The sequence below is a fragment of the Centruroides vittatus genome, unplaced genomic scaffold, assembly GCF_030686945.1.
Source record: "Centruroides vittatus isolate TY-2023 unplaced genomic scaffold, ASM3068694v2 contig_134, whole genome shotgun sequence".
Lineage (NCBI taxonomy): Eukaryota > Metazoa > Arthropoda > Arachnida > Scorpiones > Buthidae > Centruroides > Centruroides vittatus.
In genome coordinates, this window is record NW_027120852.1 from 1983473 (window position 1) to 2005288 (window position 21816).

At 33.3% G+C, this 21816-nt stretch overlaps 1 protein-coding gene across 4 annotated transcripts in view; it reads left to right on the forward strand.

The window, feature by feature from the left end:
• LOC136990759 (sodium channel protein para-like) overlaps nucleotides 1-21816 on the forward strand; it is a 476095-nt gene that overhangs the window by 52313 nt on the left and 401966 nt on the right. For all 4 annotated transcript variants that reach the window (XM_067289190.1, XM_067289191.1, XM_067289193.1 and 1 more), the window contains exons 6-7: nucleotides 2634-2831; nucleotides 20515-20575. In XM_067289190.1, coding sequence (XP_067145291.1) covers nucleotides 2634-2831; nucleotides 20515-20575 — 259 coding nt within the window. The remainder of the gene's footprint in view (nucleotides 1-2633; nucleotides 2832-20514; nucleotides 20576-21816) is intronic.

The window sequence follows — 21816 nt, forward strand, 5'->3', positions numbered from 1 at the left end:
CTAAAATAATTTTTTACCTACATAAAATATTCCAGAGTTTAAAAAACTTCTTTTAAAATTATATTTAATACTCAGTCTATGAAATTCATTATATATGCCTTTTTTAATTAATATTAAACAAAATATATTTAATTAGGTTTCCGTTACTGGTTTTTTTGTAGACTTTAAAGAATTAAAAGCTAGTGGCTTTCTTTTTTCAGTAACACATCACACAAAAAACAGTTGCTTTATGTATTTTTTATTAATTAAAGGAAATTCATTTTGGGTTTTAATGACTCCTTATCAGTGTAAGTTTGCCAACTTCTAGGGGAGGAAATCATTAATCCCGCCACAGGATGGTCTAGGGTCATTCGCGTGTGGCTGTGGCAGAGGAGACAAGGATGACAAGTGTCTTACAAAAAACCTGTTTATTTAAACACAAAACAACTCACACTATCCACAGTTCTTTACACAAGTGAACGTTCAGACGTTTTAGTGTCAATGGTGTTTCCTATCGTTGCTCGAAAGTAGGCCCCGGGGCAGCGGCAGGTGAAGCGACTCGTCGGTTGGCGTCGACTTCATGATGGACACCTTGGCATACACCTCTCGTCTCCCTTGAAGCTTCTCGAAAAGTCCCCGTGTCGTGTCCTTCAAAATCGGCCTCCTCAATCTCCGTTTTCTCCTCTTTTTCTATCTGATTGGTTGTACGTCCCTCTTTCCCGTCCCCCGATTGGTCCCTCGTCTGTTCCTAAGCGAAAAACGACCCCTGTTCGAGTCACGATAAAGATCCGCTTTGAAGAATCTACTTGACACTATTTGTTTTCTCTGGATGGAAAATGTTGATGGAACTTTGGAATTTGCGCTCATATTTTTCCCCATTGTTGTCTAGTCTGTGACGTTTTATAATTTTTAACAACCCGACACAATGTTCGTTTTTGTCGTTAATCTTTCTCCTTTTCAAAATTTCTATGTTTTAATTATTTGTACACGAGCACCATGTCAAAGGTCCATCTCTACTGGATGATGCTCATTTATAATTATTGCGTTCTGTTTTACATCAATAGTATTTTTTTTTCTGGTTGTGGTTTCATATGACTAGCACAACTAATCTGATCTTTGGTCGGTTTTTAACAATGGAGGTTTATGTTTTTTTTTCTAGTTTTGTTTTAACAATTTTCTAATATAAATGTTTAATGTCAACTTGTTTTTGGGACCTCACATCAGTCCTTAGACTTTACAAAAAAAGGAGATAAATATGAGTTACATTATACAGAATAATACATATAATATTTTAACATTTTTTTAAAAGATAACTTGCATGGTTGATTGTTGGTTACAATTGACATTAGAGAGTATGTTGGTTAATTGACTTGGTAATCAGTTTACAAGGGTTCCTGCAGAGTTCGGATCATCATTGGGGATGCAGCTGCGTTTATAGTACGAAGTCGTATCTATACGGGAAGGCAGGGTAGGTTCACCAGATGGAGCCATCTGGGGGAGGTGGGCAGGATGGAATCACATGTGGATACTACCTGTTAGGGAAGAGGGGTTTCGAGATGTCACTAATGGTTAGACCGTCATTTAAGTTCATTTTATAAGTTTTTATTTTCTTTAAGATGATTTTAAGGTGTTCATATAATTTCCTTATATGAATTAAATAGTATAAAAATTTTCTTTTTATACTACTTTTTCTATTCTGAGTAATAATATATTTATGTTTGAAAACGTTTGTGACAATTTTATTTTTATGAGATAACGCATCGTTTTCTTGGTTTTTTGGTGGACATTAATGTTTAATATATTTTCGTTGTGACTTTACTCAGGACCAGTGTTTTTAAGGAATTGTCAACAGCTCAAGAGGGGTTCAGATCAAAATGCATTCTACAATGACAATTCAAAGCAATTAATTTTGCCCTGCTTTTTTAGATATATTCTTGTATGATAAATTCTACATTTGTTGAGTTGTGAGATATAAGAACTACTTTATTTCTTCCTTCAGATGAATATATGGGTTTTTATATTATTAATTTTGCTTTAGATTTTACTAGTTTATTACAATTTCAATCTTAAGTTAATATATTTTAGTAAATATTTCAGTAATATGGAGTAATTTCAGTATTAAGTTTTGAAGAATCTTTTTTTAATTTTTTAAGTTTTAAAAATATCTAAAATGATTCTATGTAATGAACAATAGCATTCTGTTTGATAATTTGTTTGATTCATTATTTAAAAAAATATTTTTATTATTTTATTGTATTTTATTGTATTAATATTTTCTCATTATATATTTTTTGTGATGTTTATATTTGTTTTTCTGTTTGCCTCTTTTTATTATATTTTTATTTTTTGTTAATGTTTTCTTTGGGACAGTCATTTCTTGCTCCTGATATGCCATTGCCACGTACTTATAATAATAATAATAAATAAATAAACTTTGTAGTAAGTATTTATAATTATTTCAATTTGCAATGTAGTGAATTTTCAGTATATTAATAATATGTGACACATTTTGCTTTTAGATATTGATTTATTGTTCAATTACAATTTGTTTTGTTAAACATAATTACATTTCTAAAGAATTGAAAATTTTAAAAATATTTAATTGTTAATTTGTAGGCACATTTTGAATTTAACCTTTAATATTTTCTTATTAGGTTTGAAGACCATTGTTGGAGCAGTAATAGAATCTGTAAAGAATTTAAAGGATGTGATTATTTTGACAGTGTTTTCCCTATCTCTATTTGCCTTACTTGGACTCCAGCTTTATATGGGTGTTCTCATGCAAAAATGTATAAAAATAGCTCCAGAAAATACAACATATGAAGAAAAACATATATTTTATGGAAATAAAAGTAATTGTTTAACATTTATAGTATTTTCAGTTTTACATAATGTTTTTATTTTTATTATATTTATAAAATTTATGTTAATATTAAATATAAAATGAATTTTGCAGTTTATCTACTGTAATTTGATATACATTGTTTGTTAAATAAATTTTTAGATGGAGTGTTTTTATACTCCATGCAGGATTAAGAACAAAGCCAGTGTGTAACTATCAGTAAAAGGGTATGCATTCACAGTAAAATATAGTACCAAGCAGTGACATTTTTCACATAGTATTAGTCCTAAATATTATTTTGTCTATTATTCATTGTTTATATTCTGCTTTTTTCATGATAGCTTATAATTGTGACAATGCTTTTTCCCAATTGTTTTATATACTGTGGATATAGAACCATATGCAGCCAACTTTGAAACTAATTTTCAGAAAACTGGATTTGTAAATTGACTGATAAAAATTTGCCATTTTATGTAACCATTTTGAATTCTACATGTCTGCTTGCAATCTCAAATAACACATGTTAAATATAATAACAGGGATGTAGCCACGTGGGGCAGTGTGAGGTGCTATTCCCACACCCGTGATTTGTCGCCCCTTACTCTGCATCGCCCGTGACATCATTTCGCACTTGAAAACCGGATAATTGCTAGGAGTTAATATTCATTAGATAAGCAGTTTAAAACTCAAATTAAAACTCAAAAAAATAATTAAAGTTAAAAATAATTATAAAATTTTTGACCTTCACACCGAAACCAAAACTAAAACTAAAATTAATTAATTTTGAGTTTATTTTTAATCTATTTAAAATAAAATTAAAATCAAATTGATTGAAACATAATATTTCAAATAGTGTGGCTAAAGTACAGTACTTGTCTGTCTTGATGGATTTGGTTATATTTCATGCAGGCAGAGTTGAGTCTATTTGTAACATTTCTTTGTAAAGTGTTAGTTTCCATTTTGGTTGGCAGCTTTTAACACTCCTGGAGTCCATTTAAAATGATTACTTATCTTTCAAACTGTCTAATTTCAGAAATTATTTTAAAGAAAATATTTAAAAGTAAGCTAAAACTTTATTTATAATGTGATTAAATTTCTAAGACTATCTACAATTTTATCCTTTTCTTGTCTTTAGGGCATAAATAATTATTATTCTGGATGTTATATTTGAAATTATTATGCAGTTTGGTGCATGAGACCAGAACTATTTAATTTTAACTGAATTTGACTTTACTGTTCTGTAGACTACATGCTGTATGGACAGTGATTTATGCTGCAATGATGTCATTGTCTTGAAAACGTGGTGACTGTCGTTTTTAGAGGTAGGGCTTTAGATGAATTTTTAAAATGGGAATAAAATATAATGGATTGTTCAAAAACCTCTAGATTTTTGATACTGTTGTGAGGAAATTATACACAACACGTATTTTATCTTTAAGACAAAATTTAAAATTTATATACATTCTCCATTATTGTCATTTCGTATTACTTTTCAGTGTTTGATGCTCGGTGTATTTTGTCAAATAAATATCCAGGAATTGACTGTTTATGAAAGGAAGAATTATATGAACATAGTTCTTCCTTTTATAACACATTACACTGAATACAAATATATATGTATTTATTAGTATTTATATGTATATGTAGTATTTATATGATTGTATATGAGACATTAATAGTAAGGATTTTTAAGATCATAATTAATATATTCTTAATAATCCTTACTGTTATATACTATATAATAATATATAATTAATTACTAAATTTGTTTCATTGGTAAACTCATCTTAATCAAATTGATGAGTATTTTACTTTCCCAGCTATTATGTTTACGCAACAAGGGAAGGTATTGGAATCATATCAAATTTGACCCTTCTAGTTTTTGCAAATCTCCACATTTTCAGACCCTTTTAACCCAAAAAGAAAGCAAAAAAGGGGGTAGAGATTTTTGTGGTTATGTATGTATGTGTGTCTGTGTTGGCGTCTATTTTGTTTAATATCTCAGGATGAAGTAATAATGATAAAATGAAATTTGGCATGGTGGCTTGTGTATAAGGGGCATTGAAGCTATTAAATTTTAGTTTTAAAAGGTTGAGGGGGTGGAACGATAGAGAAGTACCAAGTATCATATCTCGTGTAGAGTCTGATGTAATGGAGATTTTATTTGTTGTTAGCATTTAGTTTATTTTTGAAACTTGTCTCTTTCCTGAAAATTATCCTTTTTGCCATGTTCTGCACATTGCTTGACTAGGACATGTGTTTATATAATAAAAAGTTGAAAAATTTGACTTAAATTTACACTGATCCGAAAGTTTCTTTCCCTGCAACATTGTAGACTTTTCCCAGGGTGTCCCACTCTCAAAAATTTCTGGCTATATCCCTGTAAAGGGAATACTTTATCATTGAAAAACTGCAAAATTTAGAGTTAGTCAGTTATGGTTGTATACCCACAATACATAAAGCAGATTATAATATTCTTGTTGTTTTAATTAGTCAAAAGGTGTTTTCTAGAAACCCCAAATTTAAACAGATGTATTCAGCTTTGAATTCTGTTTGAATGTTTAATGTTATGTTTAATCTGTTTCATTGTTGTTTGGTGATGTAAAATTTTAGCATGTACAGTGACTCAAAAAGTCTGCATACAGCAGTTAAAAATTTTTTAAATATCCCAGAAGACCTTGATATTATTTGTTACTTCAATTTTTTGTGTTTTATAAATTGCTTAATATATTGCTTATGAATATATAAACATTTTTTAAACAATGAGCTGTCTATAAACGTAATAAAACATAAAACCAACTAAATGCATGTCAAAAAGTCTACATAGAAATAGATTCTTTTTCAAACTAGCACCATAAAATACCTCTTAAAGTTCGGATTTATCCATTACTAACTGTTATGTGTTATAAAAATTAGGCCAGTTTCGTGACTGTTTTTGTTCTTGTTAAATTTACTATATCATGTAAAGAAAATATTTATAGTCTGATATCTGTATGTGAATTGTCACTAAATATTAATAATTAATAATTAAATTTTGTAATGAAGGAAAAACACTTTATGAGATAGGAAACAGTACTGCAAAAGCCCATTTCATCATTCAGAAAGTAATTGGTAACTTTAAAGCAACAGGCAATGTACTCTGAAAGTCTAGATCATGATTACAGAAATATTAACACCTCGAGAAGAACAAATATTATGAAAAAGTAAGAACAAATTCAAAAGTAAATAGCAGCAGAAATAGTCTGAAAATGATACATCTGAAAATAAAGAGGTTAGTAGATAAACAATACCTAATGTTTTAAGAAGGGCTAATTATCATGGATGCATTGTCAGACTGAAACCATTTATTTCTAAAATAAATAGAAAGAATCTTCAGAATTTGCATGACTAAATGGGGAAATCAGAAGACTTTTGGAAGTCCATGTTATTTAGTGATGAAAGTAAATTTAATATATTTCACTCTGGTGGAAGAGAATGTGTGGCAAAAGCCCAACATAGAATTTCAAGCAAAGAATACAGTTGCCACTGTTGAATGTGGGGGTGTGTGGCAGCAGATGAGTTGGAACAGTAAAATTCACGAATAGCACAATGAACAGATATAATTATTTAAATACGGTTTTCTAAAAAGTAGTGTGGGATTAGAGAACAGCTTCATATTCTAATAGGAAATGATCACAAGCGTTTTTCACATATTATGCAAGAGTAGTTACTATACAATGATCAAAGATGTACATACATGAAAGACATCGGCTGTACATTAGGTGTTTAGCCAGCAGAAAAGAAGGTAAGAGAAGGGGGAGAAGGAGGACAGAAAGGAGACAGACAGTAGAGAAAGGTAGAATTCCTCTGAATAGTGTATGTATGGCTACTGTACCCACTATATTTGATGTTGTCATGCAGTTTTTAGGCTGCAAGGCTGTAGTCTCCCAAAGGGTCTAAAAGAAAACCTGAGTGTAGCAAACACAAACAAGATCTCAATGTTTTTTTTTAACATTAACTTACTCACTAACTAACCTAACCTATCGTAACCTAAGCTGAACCTAACCTACCATAACCTAGGCTGAACCTAACCAGACAACTAAAGCTGACAAACCCTAATCTAATTTAACCTAATCTATCCTAACCTAACCAGAAACCAAGCTAAGATCCCTAATCTAACTTACAACTAGGACTAACTTAAACTAACCAAATTTAGACTGAAATGAAGATGGAAAATAAGAATTAAAATACAAAATTGACAGGCAGCTATATACCAACAGTTGAAACAAAGCAAGGGAAAGCCAATTGCCATCCGTGATCCTGGAGTAAGTGCTCTCAAGAGCCCCACTAAGGGATGTGAATGCGAGTAGATGATGGAACATTGTACGTGTGTGAATGAGTTGGTGTGGACTGCAAGGCCAGTTGTACCCTTCAAGAATAGCAGCTCTCATTAAATTATCCCTAATGTGATTCTACCTATAGCAGCAAAAATCTAAGTGAAGTGGTGTTTGGTCCTTCTGAATACAGCAGTCTCATTGCGGATTGTCCCCAAGGTTAAACCTATGCAAGTATTGCTTAAAGTTGCCGTGTCTTGTAAGTAGCTGAGTGAGGGTGTAACTTGATTAAAAGTGGCAAAGAATCGCAGTAGTCTCAACCTTGGGGATGAAAGTGTAGATGAGCTTACCAGTGGTGTCACAGCCTCAGCTGTCTTGCCAGAGAATGAAGATTTGCTTCTTGACGTGATTGTTGATGTACGAGGTAGGAATGTAACTGAAAGTACTAGTGACTGAAGACTTTGCCACCTGTTTGGCAAGACAGTCAGCGGTCTCGTTGCCCCGCATGACCCGGGACTCATTGGAAATCTATTCCAATGTTATTGTCTAAGTGTCTGAGAATGTGGTGTATGAGATGGATGAGTTTTAAGTGGTTATCAGACTTCGTAATCCTGTGTAAAGCTGTAGCTGTGTACTGTCAGAATAAATGTGACAGTGTAAGTAGTATCTTTTGTCCTTCCTATGCCTAATGTGAATTAAGCTAATATAAATAGCTAAAGTTTCCGCCTGTGCTATTGAGCAGTGTGAACCTAGACGAAAGCATGCGTTGTGAAGCTCACTGTGTAAGTCGGAGTAAACTACGAAAGCGGCATCCACATCGTCATCCATCTTGGAACCGTCAGTGTCAATCCTAAATATGGGACGATCACCTGGATCTTTGAAGTAAATGTCAGAGGCATGCTGGTGAGAGGGGTGGTAATCATAAGCCGGGGAGGTATTTTTGTCGATGCTGAATTTTTTGATATCATCGATCAAGGTCAAATTGGGGTAATCTTACCTGCTGTAATCATCTTTTTGTCAACATCTGAGTCGCTATAATCTTGCCAGGGTAAGGTGACGAGATTTTACTGCCAAATAATGTGTTTAATTTCTAAGTCAATAGGGATCAACCCAGACATTACCAAAAGGGCACTAGTGGGTGATGTCCTATAAGCCTTACAAATGTGGAGAGCTGCAATCCTTTGAACAGATAACAGTTTTTATGGTTATGGACTTTGGTGGCCAGGTGGTCCCAGACATGTACGGCATAGAGGAGTGCTGGCTGAATTGCACCTTTCTGAATAAGTGTAGTAGCGTTAGGGCCAAGGCTCCACGAGTTCCTAGCAATACTAATGAGGGCATTGGCTGTCTTTTTAGGTTTGTTTGTGATGTATTTGATGTGGGGTGTGGAGTTAAGTCTCTTGTCAAGAATATCACCTAAATATTTAATTTCCGTTGTTTGCTTTGCTGTGAGCACCTATTTGAAGGGACTTATTGACGAGTAGTGTGTTCCTATCATGCTTTTGCATTTGTCTGTGTTAATGGGTTGCCTATGATTAATACTCCACTGGTGAATGTTATTGAGAATGTCATTGCATATGTCCTGTAAGCATTCACTGTTCCTGTGTGAAGCTAGGAAAATTGTCAAGACTAGTGAGAATGTGTGTGATAGTTTCCTCTGTGTTGTTAGTGTAGCAACCATTGGGGAGCTGGATACTGGAGAGATTTTGGAGCAGTGTTCATAGACAATGGCATACGACTTCATAATCACCTCATGGATCACATGTAGGATTTATTAGAATGAATAATACATAGCTATAATATTACATCTAAAAATACACTAAAGAATACCTTGCAAGAAAAATGGTATAAAATAGGAGAAGCCACTTCAAAACTGGTTTCATCAGTGAGAAAATATTAGAAGTTATTAGACAAAAAGGATTTGCTACAGAATACTAACATAAATTTGGTTAAGTTTTATTCTAAAGAGTTTGTATTTGTATGCAGAATTTTTCTTTTAAATTTTTGCATCTTGTTAATATTCTTGTTCATTATTTTATGTATTGTGTTGGTTACTTTTTAATTTCCTATTACATATGTGGTGCATGTACAGACGATTACAATAAATATATACAGTGTTCTGAAACATGCTGTTTTTGCATATTACAAGACATTTGATGACTTTAATAATTGCTGTATGCAGACTTTTTTGAGTCACAGTATTTAGTGTAATTAATAGTTTGTTTATGTCTTGAGAAGAATGTGTGTTTTTTGAACTCACCAAAATATTGAAGATATGATCTTCGACTTTTTACAGTGCAAGCAGCAAGGCATATGCTTTGGAAAATGGTGACCGATAGTATAAATATATTAACTCCTTCAGTAGATACTTCTCCTCATTGTTATTTTAAAACTAATCATAAAGAGCAGACTATAAGAAGTGAAATGAAGCGAGTTGTGCTGACTGTACGTTCACATATTAGGGAAACTAATCTGATTTTAAGCATATGAGAAACTGTTGAAGAAATTGCAAGGTTAACTGGTGTGTTGTATTTTGCCATTTTTGTGGGGAAAAAGAAAATTAAAATCTCCATATAGGCAAGAAATGGCCTCAGAAATCTGGAGCAAAGAGGGGTTATGTTAAGTATGACAGTTTCAGTTGCACTGCAGTACAAGATATTGTACATAAGTATTTTTTTAGAAATAAGCCACCAACATTGACCAAAATACTGAATAATGTAAATGATGACCTTGATTTGCCAATCATTTCTGAAACAACATTGCACAAAGTGTTGAAAGTAATTGGCATTGTTTGTGATCATTGCAAAAAACATTCTGCATTGACCAATAAGTATGAAAGTATAGCTTGGAGGTACAAATGTCTCAGACAAATTTCACAGTATTGTTCAGAAGGAAGAAAGATATTTTTCCTTGAAACTAGTGTAAATGCTGTCCACACAGTGTTGAGATGTTGGCGAGGTAACACTGTTGTTCGGTAAGGATGCATTTCTGAGGGGCTTGTCATCTGGATTTAAAGTCATGTGGATTTGTACTCACTGTGAAGACAAGGAAGGTTTTGTAGATGGTGCTTCCCTTCTGCTTTAGTTAAAAGATACAGGCAATAACCATCAGTATATGAATGATGTCTATTTTAAAAAATGGTTTTTTGAGTTGCCCACCATCAAGTGTGATCATAATAAACAATGCACTGTATCGCAGTTTAAGATTTAAAAATATCATGCACGAAAGAAAGATGATGTCAGAAAATGGCTCACAGGGAAGGGCATATGTTGGCAACCAGAACAACTGAAGTTTTTGGTACAAAGAGAGAAGCACATACATTTTCTATCAAATATGTGTCATAACTGCTGTTGCAGGTCTTGAAGTACTTTGATTTCTACCATATCGTGCTAAACTCCATTGAGTTGGTCTGGAATCGTATAAAAGGATATGCATTTCAGAATAATACTACATTTAAACTATTCAACATGAAAAAGTAATTTCAAGGGAGTGTAAGTGAACTTACTCTAGAAATGGGGAAATCTTTTGTGATGTATATTGTGTGTATGTCAAAAAGGAGATGCAATTTCGCAAACTGGATGTTCTTTGAGAAAGTAGTGATTTATCTTCTCTAATAATTTATTTGGAGCCAGATTCTTACAATGAAGTGAATGATTTACCCACTGTCAGACAATGAGACCTTTAAAAACTTTTTTCAAGACCATCAATTTCTGGTTAAGAGGTATATAAATCATACACTAAAACAGCAAAAACTCCTCACTAATTAAATTAATAAATAACAAAACACTAAGGCAAAAGATAACAGCTTTGAATAATCAGTTTTATTAGACTAGTCTGCTAAACAAAAATAAGAATAGTTAAGAACGAGTCAACTGATTTTGTGGCAAAGGAGTATGCATATGAGTAAAGTGGCTTTTTCTTTATCCTCAGAGAGTATAGTAGAGACAAAAATCTTATTTAAAATTCCATCAATTTAGATATATACAGTAAATATTTAACTGAAATAATTTTAAATTATTTAAATTACAAATCTTACTAAAAATTTTTAGATTGATTTTCTATTGAAAACTATTCAAAAATGTTTTATTCAAAGTCACTGAAACAAAAATATATAACCCAAATATTTTTGAATACATTTTCAGAAAGTAAAATATAATAAATTTATAAAGGTTTTTAAAACTAAATAATAAAATATATCAAACAATTCATAATAATCATTTTTATTATTGTCATGGAAAAGGAATGTCATTGCATTTAATGGTAAAAATAAGAACAAAATAGTTCAGATTCTGTTTTATTGGTTTTTTCATTTTTACCTTCTTGCTCTTGATATCTGGAATTTTTGTAATTTGACATCCTCTAGGAAGTAGCTAATAATCTGGAATTGTCGATGATAATCTTGCCATATTATAGCTCATCATAGACTGCATAACTTATCAAGACAATAAACTCAGAACATCTTATATATAAGCAGCTGTGTTTATAATCTTGCACGGTACCATTCTTAAAAAAATCTGAATTTGTTTGGACACATTTTTCTTGTTTTGTAGATTTTGGGAGAAAATATAGTATGTGTAGAAAATAAATATTATGTCGGTACGACAATATTCACGCCAAACATCGTATAAGTGTTGCGAAAAGTTCACTGAGTTCAGCGTTATATTTACATTTGCTTGTCGCAAGTACTTTTGACGAACCTTACTGTCATCGTCTTCAGGCGAGTGCATAAATTTGCCGAAAAACTTTAAAAAGAACAAATCTGATGCAGAATAGAACGCATAAAGTTTTACCGAAGCTGTCACGAACGTAAAGCAAAAATTCAAAAGCATTTGAAAGCCGATGGAGCATCTGGCTCTGCGACTAGCGATGCCGCGCATGTGCAGACCCGTGCTCACGCTAATCGTATATTAGATGATGCTAAAATGTGCTTAAACGCTTGAATAACATGACCCAAATATTGGGCAGATCAAGAGTGGGAGTGTTGCATGCTTCTAGCGTGGTGGTAAGGAGGGATTTCCAGATGAAAACTATTTTTCTATTATTGCAGCACTTGAACATATGCGCTTGTGACCATAGCGGATTGTAACCATGTTCGAGAGCCTTTTTTGCCAGCTCTGTGGTGTGCCTACCCCTCGCCACATCGTCTTGGTGCTCGGCAAGGCGGCTGGCAAGCATTCTGGTGGTGGCCCCGATATATCGTGTGCTTACTCCCGTTGCTAGATTTTCCAGTGGGACAGCATAGACCCCTGACTTCTCGAACGTGGAGAGCTTGTCTCTGTCGTTACACAGAAGCTTGGAAGTGGAGCTAATGGTAGTACCAGGTTGCGCTTCCTAAATATTCTGCAGATACGTATAGAGAGGGGTCCGAGGTGTGGCAACGATGCTTGAATCACCGAAACCTCCCTCTTGCTGCTTAGTGTGGTACTTGGAAACAATGATTTCTTTACCCTACTGAGCACATGTGTAAATTTTGCATGCGAGAAGCCAGCCGTGCATACTGCCAAACTGATGTTATCTAACTCGATATTGGCCAGCTCCTGCGTAGAAGAAAGCAAAAATGTCCTTCTTATGAGGGAGGCGATGGCTGCGTTGACATATCGAGAAGGCTGAAAGGCTTCTGCTGGGATGATGTATGGAGCTATGCTGGACTTGTGGTGTATCGAGAATTGTAGATCTTCCGGAGACTTACGTATACGCAGGTCTAAGAACGTAATTGCAGCGTCATTCTCTTTCTCCCAGGTAAAATTAATAGAAGGGTATATACTTGAGAGGTGTTGCTTAAAGGTAAGAAAGGCCTTCCTCCTCTGTGACTTCCCACGCTACTAAGATGTCATCTACATAGCACAGATACAAGCGCAGGTAGCAGATAGTAAGTGGGGAATCAAACGTTCTGCACTCTATCTCTCTCATGATGAGTTCCGCTAAGATGGCAGATAAAGGGGAGCCCATGGGGACCCCTTGCTTTTGTAAATAAATTCTCTGGTTGAAACGGAAGTAGTTATGCTCAGTGACGAAAACGAGCGCATCTCGTAAATCAAGTACCTGCTGAATGCTGAAGCCGTTTTTTAGTAGGAGAGAGTTAGCCAGCATTACGGCCTCAAAGGTGGGTACAGAAGGGTATAAAGAAATTACATCTAGCTTGTAGAAGGAGTAGGCGTCGTGTGGTAGAGCTTTGATGCTTGACGCGATGGTGGACTTGGCAATAACAGAGGAGGGAGTAACGTGTGGGGGATCTGGAACTATGGCGTGCAGAAATTTAGTGAGCGCTTTCTCTAAATAGTAGTTGGGATGAGACCGTTTATTTACTAGCAGGCATAGCGGCTAATTTGCTTTATGGGTTTTTGGTTGGAAGAACAACCTAGGACACGCAACATTGGGGGAGGATCAAGAGGCCCAGTTAAGGTTGCAGAAACTCCTGGTAGCGCGGTGATTCTTTTTGCTTTCCGTAGTGTCGCTAGAGTGGGGTCCTCACTCAATTCCGAGGAGTGCGACTGCATTAGAAATTTGTTGGCCTTGGTGAGAAAGTCACTTTCTCTGCACAACACAAACCTCTTGTCCTTGTCGGTGATGAGAAGTCTCAGGCTGGCTCTGTCGAGAAAACGCTCCACCGCTCGATAGTCCACGACGCCGTTGGGTTTACCAGAGCTTTGCTTTGCCGTAGCAAGACTCAAGAGTATAGACAGCTCCATTTGTGGGCATGCAGCATCCGTTTGGCAGGACTTAAGCGCTGCTAATGAGGCTGGGATCAGCCGGGAAAGATTGTTGCTGGAGGGAGGAATGTACTTATGTCCCTGTTGTAGAACTCTGTGCACATCGTTGGGCACATTTACATCCGTATAGTTGTAATATGGGGTACTGTACTTGTCTCCACCTTGTTCTGCTTGCACGCCGAACGTTCTAACCATAGGAGCTTGCTACTTAATTTCTTTTTTTTTTGTTTTGTTCTTTTTAAAGTTTTTCGGCAAATTTATGCACTCGCTGAAGACGACAGTAAGGTTCGTCGAAAGTACTTGCGACAAGCAAATGTGGATATAACGCTGAACTCAGTGAACTTTTCACAACGTTAATAAATATTATATTTACATGAATCATTGTGAATGTTTACTTTGTACAATAACTTGTTTATTAACATTTTGGCAGGTTTTTTCAATCAACACATGCACTGTATCATCATCACACTGATTAAAGGCAAGTTCAAACAAATTGAAAGCATACAACAGTATGTACTAGTACAGAATATACAGTAATGTCTGAAATGTTCAGATTGCTTATAACTTATCAGATTTTTGAAAGTACAAACCATCTATTAGTATCATTTTTGATAATCTGGCTCCACTCTCATCCTACAGGGTCTTTAATTAATGAACTGCTACTGTAGTTTAATTTTCAAGAATAGATGATAAATTTAACCTTTTGGATTTTTCCTTTGTTTCAATTGAAAAGATTTGATTATATTTTCTTTCAGTTTTTGTCAAAATTCCACAGATTTTCTGCCATTGTATTTTTACCTTACCTGATATTTTTTAAAATTTGTTACTCTATTACTTGTTTTCTCCTGATCTGTGAGAAGATGTGTCCTTATAGTTGATGACATTTTAATTATTTGGAAAGAAGGAAAATTTCTTACAAGTTTTTGGATGGGTCCATACAACTGGGATTAAAGAAAAATTAACACATTAAGGTGAAAGCACACATTTTAAGATTTGGAGATCTCTAAAAAGGTGACTAACTATACTTAGATGTGTATGAAGAATATACTTTATCAGTTTTGTAAATATTTCTTTTAAATATTTCAAAGATTTAAAATCAAGAAAATTTTAGTATCCAGCAGATAAATTTTTTGATGAATAAATGCTTTTAATAATTTTAAATGGTCATTGACAGATTCTAAATTGCATGTAGGGGGGATAAATGCAATGGGTGCATTTGTTAGAATGAGACTAAAAAGTAAGCATAGGAACTTTAACAAATAGCGATCTCCACACAGAATATAGATTTACAGTCTCTGCTGTTAATGCAATGTTTTCTTAATGTAGATTTAAATATTTCAAATATTTCCGCTGTTCTTAGTTTGCATTCGTCGTATACTCATTTTATCAGTTGGGCCCTGCTGAAATCTGACACCCTGGATTCAGCTGCATATTAGGCAAGAGTGGTTTTTAAATTATTTTTGTTGATATTGTATTTATGCTCATTGATTTTGCATGTTAATGATCTATTAGTTGAGCCAATGTATTTTAGATGTCTATCAAATTTAACATCATTAGTAGGGATGGAGTAGGCCTCAGCCTTTATTTGGGTCAACGTAATCCTTGACATTACATAGTAATCTGTATACTGTTGCCCCCCCATTTGTATGCTGTATGAGCTCCTGTATAATTAGCAATTAATGTATATATGGGTTTTAGCCTACTATCGTAATCTAATACTATGTATTTACTTTCCTGTGCTTGTGGTTGTGCTCTTATAATTTTGTCCAGATTGTGTGGTATGTTGCAAATAAGTTTTTTATTGTACCTGTGTTTGATTGCAAAATTTTCTATGCATTCTATGCTCTGTTAAGGGGTTAAGGTGTCATTAATATTGGAACAGTGTGTATACACTCATTTTACTAATGCTCTGAACGTGGCTAATTTATAAGTATTTGGGCCATTAGAGATAGATGAATTATACATATGCTATGTTGATGACATCTTAATCATATGCAGATCTAAATCTAACATACAAAGTATATTACAGGAATTCAATACTAATCCCTATCGCCTTACATTAAAGCTATAGCAGGAAAGTGAAACAGAAGCACACTTCTCAGACTTTTGTATTTAATTAAAAACAGCCGTGTGTTTACCAAGGTGTAAACCTAATCATAAATAACCATAAACCTAATCAACAACCCTTTTTTATACCTTTGACATCTAATGATCCCTATATTTATAAAATAGCTGCATTTAGGGTGCTAATAAAAAAAAAGCATATATGCATTACTCTAATATCAAAGACACTATGCAAGAATTAGAAAGTATAAAATGTATAGCTGTAGAGCATGATTACAATGGTAAACCAATACCTACATTAGCATGTACCATAGAAGAGAACCTTAAAAATATATCAGCTAACAGTGGTGTGCCGTGACATTTGATGATAGGGAAGCTGTGTTTCTGTAAGAAGCCGACTTACAGGGGCAATCAATTAATTGCGCGTCAGGGCCCGTTCGTATTCGTTTGTTCGATAAGCCAGTAAAAACCGTATACTTCTTTAAATGTATTTTTAATAGATTATCTGACGTACTTAATAAATAAGAAAGTTCAATATAATTATCTCTCTTATTAGATTCAATAAATTCCCTATGCCCCTAAATGCCAATTCTTGCTTTGAGAAAAAACATATAACGTCTATTAATTTAGATATATCTATTAATCGTAATTATCTTGTTATAATTTTCAATATTTATTTTATATTGTCTACCAATGTTAAATTCTATTCCGCTTTGATTTCTAAATTGCTTCAGTTTTACGAAAAAATCGTCATTCATCATAAATTTTATCATCAAAATGTCGAAATTTTTTTGTTGACGTATTTATATTTAGTTTAGGCATTGGTCTTTCTTTTTTAATAATGTTTTCCTTTTCATTATATGGTCTTGAACCAAAACTTTTTTAAAATAAATTTTTGAATCACTAGCCACGATATAAGGGCTAAAATTAAAATTATCAGAAAAACTTACTTGGTAAAACAAAATGTGTGATGAATATACATGCCTAGTACAAAAAATTCTTCAATTGCATGAATATACTTTTAAAGAAACTTATAATTAAATATAACTTTGTGAAGAAACGTACATAAAAATAACAAAATATTCTTTACTTTTTAAATCTTAAAACAATCCACTTAGTGAAATAGCTCCCTACAAGTGGCTAATGAATGGAATCAGAGACGGTCCAGGTAGGTGTGTAGTGTGTGCGTGTGCCAAATCCCGAGGGTGCCGATACCGGTCAATGTCAAATGCCTCTTTTGTCGCATCACTAGTATATCTCAAAGGACGTCACAGGGCTGTTGTAAATTTTAAACGTTTCTCACCATAGCTGTAAAAATCTAACTATGTTAAACTTAATAGTCATTTGTTTTCTAACTAATTCGTTTTAATACCAGGTGTACACGGAAATCAGTTCCCCACTGTACTGAGCGAGTGATTGGTTCGGTCAAGCTTTTGTTTAAGTAAAATTCTGGCTCTTTCAACAGGGTTTTATTTATGTCCCCATTCCCTGATCTCTTAATTATTTAATTACTTCTTAAGTAGAAATAAGTCGAAACCAGTTACTTTGTACTTGAATATCTGTAGTCTTGGAAAAATATTGGAAAGACAAATTTTTATGACAACGGATACATAAATCGTAAATTTAAGGAAAATAAATTCTAGAGCTTTTTTTGTACAATTGTACGTCTCATTCATTAAATTTGGTTGTAAATGATGCTGCCAAAGTAACAGTTAATTTTTTAACACTGTACTAGAATTGAACACGTTTTTTCTGCATTCCCTTACAGATGGGACATACTATAATCGTAATATCACCGGTTTAACATTGAAATCCGTAAGTAATATAAGATAGGAGAGCGGAATAAACGCAGAACAAATATATCAAATATTTTAATGGATTTTTTTAAAAATCCTGTCAACTATACAGAACTATCATAAAAACATGCCAGTAAATTCCTATCGGTTGGGTTAAGTTATAAATCTAGTCTAGGGTGGGCAACCTTTTTTATAACACGGGCCAGAATAAATTTTACGTTTTTTTCCGCGAGCCGTAGTAGTTAATTGACGCCTTCTTGTGACTTGTAATTGTTTTAGTCTGCAAATATGAAATAAATAAATAAAAAGTTAATTACTACATTTATTTTTCTTATCGTTTTCGAAAATTACAAAGAATTGGAAAAATAACTATTAATTAGTTACTTTTCCAATTTAATAATCTATTAAAGATCTCGCGGGCCGGATAGAAACTTTTCGCCGCGGGCCGGGGTTGCCCGCCGTTGATCTAGTCTACTCATGATTCACGTAATCAGGCCAGGGCAGCCGAATATCTAGCAGGCAGGCGGCTAACAGCCCACAACCGGTCCGGGATATAAAATTAGAAGCTTTATGTGTGAAGCATCCACCAGCTAAATCGGGTGACGTTGGTGCTCTTTAAGGCGCATGCGCCAATACCTATAATCTGGCTGCTTGGAAGTTGACAGGCATGCGGCTAACAGGTCAGAACCGGTCCGGGATATAAAATTATATGCTTTATGCGTGTGTCGCTTCTACCAGCTAAACCGGGTGAGGTTGGTGCTCTGTATACCGCATGTGCCAATGCCTATATAATCTGGCTGATTGGAAACTGACCCGGTTTCGACATTCCTTCCGCCACTGAATTATTCGAATATACAATAGCAATCTTTTTTTCATTCAATCGCAATAGCAATCTATCGTTTTTTTCACATGTAGTATAGAAATTTGTAAAAGATACATAATGCAGTTATAATAAAATATTAATTTTAATTAATGCAAAGTATGTTAAAATATGAAAATTTATATTTTATAAAATACAAGGGAAGGTCATTGGAAGGTGGAATCGGCGCTTCCATCGCTTCCAATGACTGCACGCCACTGTCGGCTAAGAATATAGGAGAACAACTGTATTATAAACGACTCAACTGACCAGACAATATAATATGAGTAACTCTTTATTAATTCAACTAAACACTTCTACATCCAGTTGGTTCCCTCGAGCGACTACCTTGCTGTCCGTTTTTTGCCACACCCCTCTCTCAACCCTTTCAACCCATGTTGCCACCTCAGCACCTACACAATTACATTTAATGTTTATTTAAATAATCAACATATATTACAACAACTACAAATAAAAATTTAAAATTATAAATGCATGGTAGCTGTACTCAATTCGAGTCACTGCAACCCCAGATTGAGGAAGCAATTAAATACCGGTTTAGCCTGTAAACTCAACTCAACTGTATACAAACTACTTAACAACCATAAGGATAAGATTGAAGATAGCAAAACTCCTGGGGCATATTCATACCACTGTATGACAACAGATTTGATAGAAATCTAACACATATAGGCTCAACAACCAGATCCTTGGTGCAAAGACTCAAAGAGCACCAATACAACATTAGTAAAAACAAATACAATACATCTCTAGTACAATATGCAAGCAAATAAGGGGTGTCTTTACGATGGGTAGAAGTACAGCTTTTAAAATGCACATTTGATAATCATAAATTAAGAAATATCACCAATTGATTACCTAATAATGATCGGGCTTTGCAATGTTTGTTATACATAAACTAAGAACCATGGAGGCATTTGAAATATTTACTACAAGCAGCTTAAAGGAAGCTGCATTAACAGTAAAGAATCTATATACATATTCAAGGCATGGCAATCTATATTAGATAACCTCTTAAAAAAGATAGTGACAACCAATAATACACACAATAATAGCAATTTACATCTCACCAAATAATTTAATTTTTTAGTTTTTCAATTATATTATTTATTAGAGGCATTTTAATATTTTTATTGATAATTATTTGTTTAATTTGTTTTAATTAAATTAAAACGATATTAATCTTTACGTAAATGTGGTATATTTTAATTCATAGACGATTACGTCAAAGAAAAAGTGTTATTCTAAACTTCAAACCTGCTATAGATGCTTGACAGAATTTTGCTTAATGCAGGCCACTGAAGATAGCTGAAAATGTTTGTTTTTAGTCAGTGAATGCTGGAAAGTGAGAGGACGGTGTGAATTTTAGTGTTTAATCTATACCTTCTTTAAAGTTACCTTTAAACACAGATAACTCATTGGTTATCTGTGTTTAATTTCAATGGGTTATCTGCCTGAAATTAAACACAGTATATAGTAAAATCATATCTTCTTACTGAATAGTTACAAATTTATGTTTGGCAAAATTTCTTTGTATTCGATGGATCGAATTTAAGCTGCAACTGTGGATATTCTAAATTTACACAAAAACCTTTGCTAGCATCAAAATTACATACATTTTTGGCTTTTTTTTAAAGACCATCTTCAGGTAAGATACAAAATTAAACAAAATGCTATTCCAAAGCATTTATGTTATATTCTATTATTTAATTTTGTTTAAATCTGTATTTACCTGAAGATGGTCTTTACAAATGTTTTTGGTCTCTTTTAAATTGTTTTGCTACTAAAACAGATTTTTATATGAATTTCAGATACATTAATGCATTTCTAAGGATTACACTTTTATCATTTTTGTTTTATATTGTTTATATTTATTACTAGTAAATGTATATTAATTTTATTCATTAATAATGCAAATTATCTTTTCTAGCTAACTGGCTTGAGGATCCTAAAGGTGGTTACTTAATATGTGGAAATTCATCGGGAGCTAGGTTTGTGATTTGAATTTATTTAAGATTTTATGCAATTCATGATTTTAAAATTGTAAGAAAGTTTAAGTTTGGTATTTGATATATATGAAAACTATATGTGTGTATGTATGCAGCATTTTTACTGAAGTAATTGTATTATGAATTTCATACATTTGTACATTGTGTTTTATGTAATATGAATTATTTAATCAAAACAAGAAAGAATTTTCATAATGAATATATTATGAAAAAGTTTGGCTTTTAAAATTTGTTTCTTAATGTTTTAAGATTATGAACACTATTGTAAAAGCAAACTAGAAATCAACACAGAAGAACCTTGAATTACTTCCAGTAAGCATTTATTTATGACTAATGTTTTCAATCTGCATGTGAGATCTCATTAGGTTGGTGAGTTGCAAAGGAACATATGACATATTTTAAAAGTTTAAAAATGTTTCTAATATATAGATAAGGACTATGATCAATACTTCTTGACTCTATTTTAAGTACAGTAGAGAGTCGAAAATCGGCATCAATTGGGGACTGGGGTTGTTCAGATTAGGGATTTGTTCCGATTACGGTTTATGTACGAAAAAATATATTAACCTGTCCGATGTTCAAATTTTTCTTCGTTGCGTGTCGCTTCCTGTTGAATTTTTCTCTGTTGCGTGTCGCTTCGCGTTGAATTTTCGTCGATTTTAAGCCTAACGAAAATTTTTATAATAATAATCGAGGCTATCGTATCGTTAAAAATTATTTCTTTATTTTGTACAAACAAAATAAATATATTGAAGAATATAAAAACATGAAAATTATACTTTAGAAGTAAATTTAGTATCAAAAACGTTCGATTCGGCACGACACAATCCGACTGAAAATCGTGCCGATTACCGGCGATTACGATTACCAGGGTGCCGATTTTCGACTCTCTACTGTATTTTAAAAATTGTTTGTGACAACCTTACTTCACTTAAAAACTTGTTACATCAAGGAGGAGTGCATAAAAACTAGAAGACAACAATTGTTTCTCAGATATTTATTGTAACACAAATCTGTATGCTAGTTACAGATGCTCGACAGAATTTTGTAACATTAGCATTTCAGACTACTGTCAAACTTCAGCAGAAGGTTACAAAAACTTTCTCTAAAAATTAATCTAAAATTACTTTAGAAAAAAATTACAAAAAAATTCTTACTCATTTTCAAAATTATCTCTTACCCATGAGATTGATGAATACATTTGGTTTGTACATAAGTGCATA